The sequence below is a fragment of the Trichechus manatus genome, unplaced genomic scaffold (assembly GCF_000243295.1).
Source record: "Trichechus manatus latirostris isolate Lorelei unplaced genomic scaffold, TriManLat1.0 scaffold00057, whole genome shotgun sequence".
Taxonomy (NCBI): Eukaryota; Metazoa; Chordata; class Mammalia; order Sirenia; family Trichechidae; genus Trichechus; species Trichechus manatus.
The window spans coordinates 12,768,120-12,774,033 of NW_004443993.1; the positions used below are offsets into that span (position 1 = coordinate 12,768,120).

Consider the following 5,914-nt stretch of genomic DNA (forward strand, 5'->3'; position numbering starts at 1 on the left):
CCACCCGGCGAGGCCCGCACCGCCCCTTCCTCGTTCCTGGGACCTTCCTTTGTCCCAACCCCACCCTCGCCGCGCCTCGGGGCCGGGTCCTCCTTCTCCCATCGGTCCGGACCCCCTGAGTCGGCCCCCTCTGCATGCCCACTTTGCCTTACCCCCCGCCCCGTGTTAGCGTGGCCCCCTTTGCCAAGCCAGGCCTGGGCCTGACCCCCCTCCTCCGTCAGGACCCCTGTTAGCCCCTCTCTGGCCGCTTAGCTGTCCCTCTGCCGGGTCAGGGCCCTTCCATCTGGACCCCCCCACCCCGAGTCGGGACCCGGGAGCAGCCTCCCCTCTCTGCACACCCGCTTACCCCCCGCCAATGTTAGTTAGCATCTCCCCTCTGCCAAGCCAGGCCTGGGCCTGACCACCCCCTCCTCTATCGGGACCCCCTGTTAAGCCCCCGTTAAGCCCCCCTCCATCTGAACGCCCGCCACTGGGAGGTGGGCCCTGGACAGCCTCCCCACTCTGCCCTCTGTGAGCTGCCCCTCTCTGGGTTGCTCCCCTGGGTCAGGGCCCCTCCGCCGCCCCCCTCCCCAGTCCGGGGGGCTCCGGGCAGCCTCCCCTCTCTGCACGCGGGCTTAGGCCCTCCCGTGTCTGCCCCGTCTGGTGGTTAGGCAGGGAGGTCAGCCCTCCCATGTCTGCGCCTCTCTCATGATTAGGCAGGGAGGTCAGCCCTCCGATGTCTCCCCCCTCTCGTGGTTAAGCAGGGAGGTCAGCCCTCCCATGCCTGGGCCTTTCTGGTGGTTAGACAGGGAGGTCTTCCCTCCCTTGGCCAGGTGTCCCCCTCCAGGTTGTCCCCAGGGTCAGGGCTGTCCTGCTGCCTGGCACCTGAGCTTGCTCTAACATCCCTGTGCCCGGCCGGGGCTGGACTCTGGTGATCCAGGGGTGGGGCCTGGGAGTCTAGGGGGGAAGGGGCGCCAGCCACAGGAGGTAGACCCCAGGCCACTGAGCCACCAGAGCCAGGTTCAGATCCTGCGGGCTCTGCCCTCTCCCCTCCATGACCTTGAGCCGGTCCCTACCCCTCGGTGCCCAGGACCCCCTCCCCCACCCCTCCTCGCATGAAGTTGGGCTGGGATTTCAGTGGTGCCGTGCTGGGGACTGCCATGGACTTGGGGTTCATTGAGAGGGGCTGCTTGTCAGGGATCCCAGCGTCCCAGGCCCCAGGGGGGTAGCCCCAGGAAGGCACCCATGCTGACAGGGGCCAGAGCCCTGCCATGGGTCCGATGGCCAACAGGAAGTGGCCAGAGCTAGGCAAGGCCACCCGAGGTCCCCGGTCCAGACACGGCAGGGTCTGGCTGGACACCCAGAGAAGGCCTAGGACTGCAGAGCTAGGACCCTGGACCCCTCCCCAGCCTCCGTCCAGTGCTGACCATTGCTGTTCATGCACCTGCTGTGCTTGCCAGCCAGTTAAGTGAGTTAGCCTTGGTGCAAGCCCGGAGAACCTCGCAGGGCGCAGAGTTAGTGGGGTAGATGTGAGCTGTTACTTTGGTATATTTTCCATATGGCTGGAACTCTGACAGCCAAGACCTGCCTTCACATCCAGGTACCAGCCTGGCGCTTCACACCTGGGCCGTTGTCACTGTGATAGTAATTACTTTTGTTCATCTTTACTGAGGAGGCCCTGGGTGGCGCACATGCTGAATGCACTCGGCTGCTAACCGGAAGGTCGGAGGTTCGAGTCCACCCAGAGGTACCTCCGAAAGAAAGGCCTGGGGAGCTACTTCCGAAAAATCAACCGTTGAAAACCCTTTGGAGCACAGCTCTCCTCTGACCCACATGAGGTCGCCGTGAGTCGGGAGCGACTCAATGGCAACTGGTTTGATCTTCACCAAGGGCTCCCTGAGTGCTGGGCACTGTCCTGAGGGCTTTGTGTGTGTCGTCCTGTTCCTTGTCCCAGCAACCGTATGAAGCAGGCATTGTCATTGCTCCCATTTCACGGATGAGAAAACTGAGGGTGACTGAATTTACCTCACCCTGGCTCACGCCACAAGGTTCACACCATCAGCTTTTGTCCAAGTCTGGAACAATCCTCTCCCCCAGCTTCACCTTCACACACATACCTGAGGGAGGTAACCTGTCCAGGGTGTGCAGAGAGAGGTGGCGGCCAAGGGAGGTATAAACTCCAGTCTGCTCTCTCCCTCTGGAGATGCCAGGTCTTAACCCCTTGCTGCCCAAGGTTCTTCCCCCGCACTCATTCTTTCAGGAATCAGTGTTGCTTTGTGACCTGCCTTGGCCACTAGCCCTCTCTGAGCCCAGGAGAAGGGAGAGATGATAAGAGGACCCCACCACCCAGGGAGTTCTATTCCTGTAGATACGCTAGACCTGAACGGGGGCAGGGGCCCAGGCCCTGCCAGACTCGGCACTGGGCTAGACCCGAACGGGGGCAGGGGGCCAGGCCCTGCGGGACTCGGCACTGGGCAGAGTTTAACCAGCTGGCATTTCGGTTTGTGAGTTTTGTTGTCTTCTCCCTGACACGGGCAGCAATTTCCTGGTTCCCAGCATCACACTTCTCCAAATTGTGTTTCTTGAACCCCAGCATCGGAGTCATATTTGGGGGGAGGGCGTGACTTAAAAATGCAAGTTCCCAGGCCTAACAGCCACCTGCCCCCTCAGGCCTGGGGGCCAAGGCCCCGGAACTGCATTGTAAGCGCGTCCCCGCTGCATTGCTGTGGCAAGGTTTAAGCCCCTCTGGCTGAGGTCTCTGGGCAGTACAGATGGTTTGCCCTCAGCTGCTAACCAAAAGGTTAGCAGTTCAAACCCACCAACCAGTGCCACGGAAGAAAGTCCTGGTGATCTGCTGCCATAAAGATCGTTGCTGTTGTGAGGTGCCGTCAAGTTGGTTCCAACTCATGGCGACCCCACGTACAACAGAATGAAATGCTCCTCGGTCCTGCGCCAGCCTCACGATTGTTTCTATGCTTGAGCCCATTGTTGCAGAAATTACAGCCAAGAAGATCCTATGGGGCAGATTCTACTCTGTTACATGGGGTCTTCACAGGTTGGAATCGACTCAACAACACCTGACAACAATCTCATAGGGCAGACCCCTGGGTGGCACAAACAGCGGGCACTCGATGACTAACTGACAGGTTGGCAGTTTGAACCCACCCAGTGGTGCCGCAGAGGATACCTGGCCATCTGCTTCTGTAAAGATGACACAGCCAAGAAAACCTTAGGGAGCAGTTCTGCTCTGTCTCTGGGGTTTGGTTTTGGCTAGGAGAGGGGCAGGGAGCTGGGGGTGGTTGGAGACTTCACTGCATTTCATCCACGCTCCTGACACTCCTTGGGAGATGGGGGCCAGATCCCATTGTACAGACGAGGAAACCTAGGCTCGGGCGGCCAGATGGCTTGCCCAGGTCACAGAGCCAGTCAGATGGGGAGTCGGGGACCGGAACCAGGCCTGCTGGCTCCCAGGAGCCCACGGCCACCTTGAAAGGGAGGAAGAGGGGGCACAGCCCGGGCGGAGAAGGAGTTAAGGCGAGTATTTGCTCTGTTGGCGCCTCTCATGCCTCTTCCAGCCCCGAGTCCTTTGGGAATATTCGAGCTCAGGCCTCAGCTTTTTTGGGGGGGCAAGCAAAGGGGGCTGGCTCTGAGCCTACTCGCACGCCGGGCAGGGCAGATTTGCCAAGTCAGCAATGCCTGCCAAAAGGGCCTTCCCGTCCTCCCCTCAAACACCACCTCCTCCAAGAAGCCCTCCCTGCTACCTCCCAGGCCACTAGCTGTCCCTGCCCCTGGCTGAGTGGCCTTCTGCTCTGACATTCCTCTCCGTACAGGGTCGCTTTGGGGTTCTAGCAGCTGGCCCCCGCCCCGCGCCCCCCGGGCCCCGTGGAAGATGCCGGAGCAAAGCAACGACTACCGCGTGGTGGTGTTTGGGGCGGGCGGCGTGGGCAAGAGCTCGCTGGTGCTGCGCTTCGTGAAGGGCACCTTCCGGGACACCTACATCCCCACCATCGAGGACACGTACCGGCAGGTGATCAGCTGCGACAAGAGCGTGTGCACCCTGCAGATCACTGACACCACGGGAAGCCACCAGTTCCCGGCCATGCAGCGCCTGTCCATCTCCAAGGGCCACGCCTTCATCCTGGTGTTCTCCGTGACCAGCAAGCAGTCACTGGAGGAGCTGGGCCCCATCTACAAGCTCATTGTGCAGATCAAGGGCAGCGTAGAGGACATCCCCGTCATGCTGGTGGGCAACAAGTGTGACGAGACGCAGCGTGAGGTGGACACCCGGGAGGCCCAGGCGGTGGCGCAGGAGTGGAAGTGCGCCTTCATGGAGACCTCGGCCAAGATGAACTACAATGTGAAGGAGCTGTTCCAGGAGCTGCTCACGCTGGAGACGCGTCGCAACATGAGCCTCAGCGTCGACGGCAAGCGTTCCGGCAAGCAGAAGAGGACAGACCGCATCAAGGGCAAGTGCGTCCTCATGTGAGCCGCCGCCTGCCGCCGGCCCCGACGCGCTCCTCCTCTGTCCCCTCTGTCCTTCCTCCCGCCCTTGGCCAGCTTCGCAGGCAGCCGGGGAAACCGAGGCTCCTCCTTCCTCCCCCTCTTGCCCGTCCCTCCGTTCTGTCTGTACCCCCAAAGCCAAGTGCCGGAGGGGGGCCCCCGCTTCTTCTGCAGATGACAAAACGGGGAGTCAGGATATGACTCAGGGGAGCCCTGGTGGCGCAGTGGTTAAGCACGCGGCTGCCAACCACAAGGTCTGCTGGTTCGAACCCACCCAGCGGCTCTGCGGGAGAAAGACCTGGCAATCTGCTTCCGTAAAGATCACAGCTTAGGAAACCCTCTGGGGCACTTCTGCTCTGTCACAGGGGGGTGCTGTGAGTTGAAAATGGAGTCGATTGGCACCCAACAAATGAGAATGTGACTCGGAGTGTGCCCCGTCGGGAGCGGAGGAGGCCCCGTGTTCGCCATCTCTGTCTCCTCCCCTTTGGCGTCCCTCCAGCCTGCACCCCGCCCCCCACATCTGATCACTGTGACTTTGGGGGGCGGAGGGCGGAGCCAAAATGCACAGCAACCTCAGAGTTTTTTCTCTCTCCTATTTCGTGTTTAACATAGACCCCGTTCCCTGGTGACCTCCGGCCTGTGCCCCCGCCCCAGGTCCCCGGCCACCCTCTTGCGCCTGTTCTCACTGTGGGGAGGGGGCTGCAGGCCTCCAGGCAATAACAACAAGGCCTGCAGCAGCGCCCCGCCTGCCCGGTGTGGAGGCAGAGGGCCTGGACCGCGGACAGTCAGAGCAGAACTCTGAGGACTCTCGGGGAGGCCCGGCGGACCCAGGCGTGTGTGCGAGGGGGGCTCCCCGACACCGCCCCCCACTTGGGGGGATGCAACCCTCTCGTACACCTCTCAGGCTAGCCGGGACAGAGATGTTGGCACGATGCATGATCACTGACCCCCACTTAGGAGTTCTGGGTGCTGGGGAGGGGGTGCCCATGGCCCGGCCCGAGACACCGGCCGAGCCCCAGTCCGATGCAGGTGAGGGACCAGCACCTCTGGCATCCAAGGGGCTCCAGGAAGAAGTCTGCCTGGCCTGCTCCCCCTGCCCTGGGGTCTCGCATCCTGAGGGGTCCTTGCAGAGCCAGTGTGGTGTGTCCTAGAATTGGGGCGTGTCTGCCACCCGGAGGTTCTAGGTGTTTCTGTGAGAATGTCTGGATAACCACGCACGCGTGTGTACTGTGACTACAGGACAGTGTATTTGTGTGACTTGGTCTGTTCAGGGGCGGGTGACTTGTATTTAAATGTGTGTGTGGGGGTGTGTGTGTGTACTTGCATCTCTGTGTGTGTCTGTGTGTGCAGCGTGTGTGTGTGCGTGCACACTTGCATCTCTGTCAGGAGCCCTGGTAGGGCAGTGGTTAAGCACTCAGCTGCTAACTGAAAGGTC

The 5,914-nt window shown here is 61.3% G+C and overlaps 1 protein-coding gene across 1 annotated transcript; it reads left to right on the top strand.

Annotated features, from left to right (window-relative positions):
• Positions 1-3,795: 3,795 nt before the first annotated feature.
• DIRAS1 (DIRAS family GTPase 1) lies at positions 3,796-4,468 on the top strand. Its single transcript, XM_004378489.1, has one exon. It carries the CDS (start codon positions 3,869-3,871, stop codon positions 4,463-4,465), a length of 597 nt encoding a protein of 198 aa, XP_004378546.1. The 5' UTR covers positions 3,796-3,868; the 3' UTR covers positions 4,466-4,468.
• Positions 4,469-5,914: the final 1,446 nt, after the last annotated feature.

What these genes read in the sequence shown, in the direction of transcription:
- DIRAS1 (XM_004378489.1), top strand. Translation starts at nt 3,869, where the DNA reads ATGCCGGAGCAAAGCAACGACTACCGCGTGGTGGTGTTTGGGGCGGGC.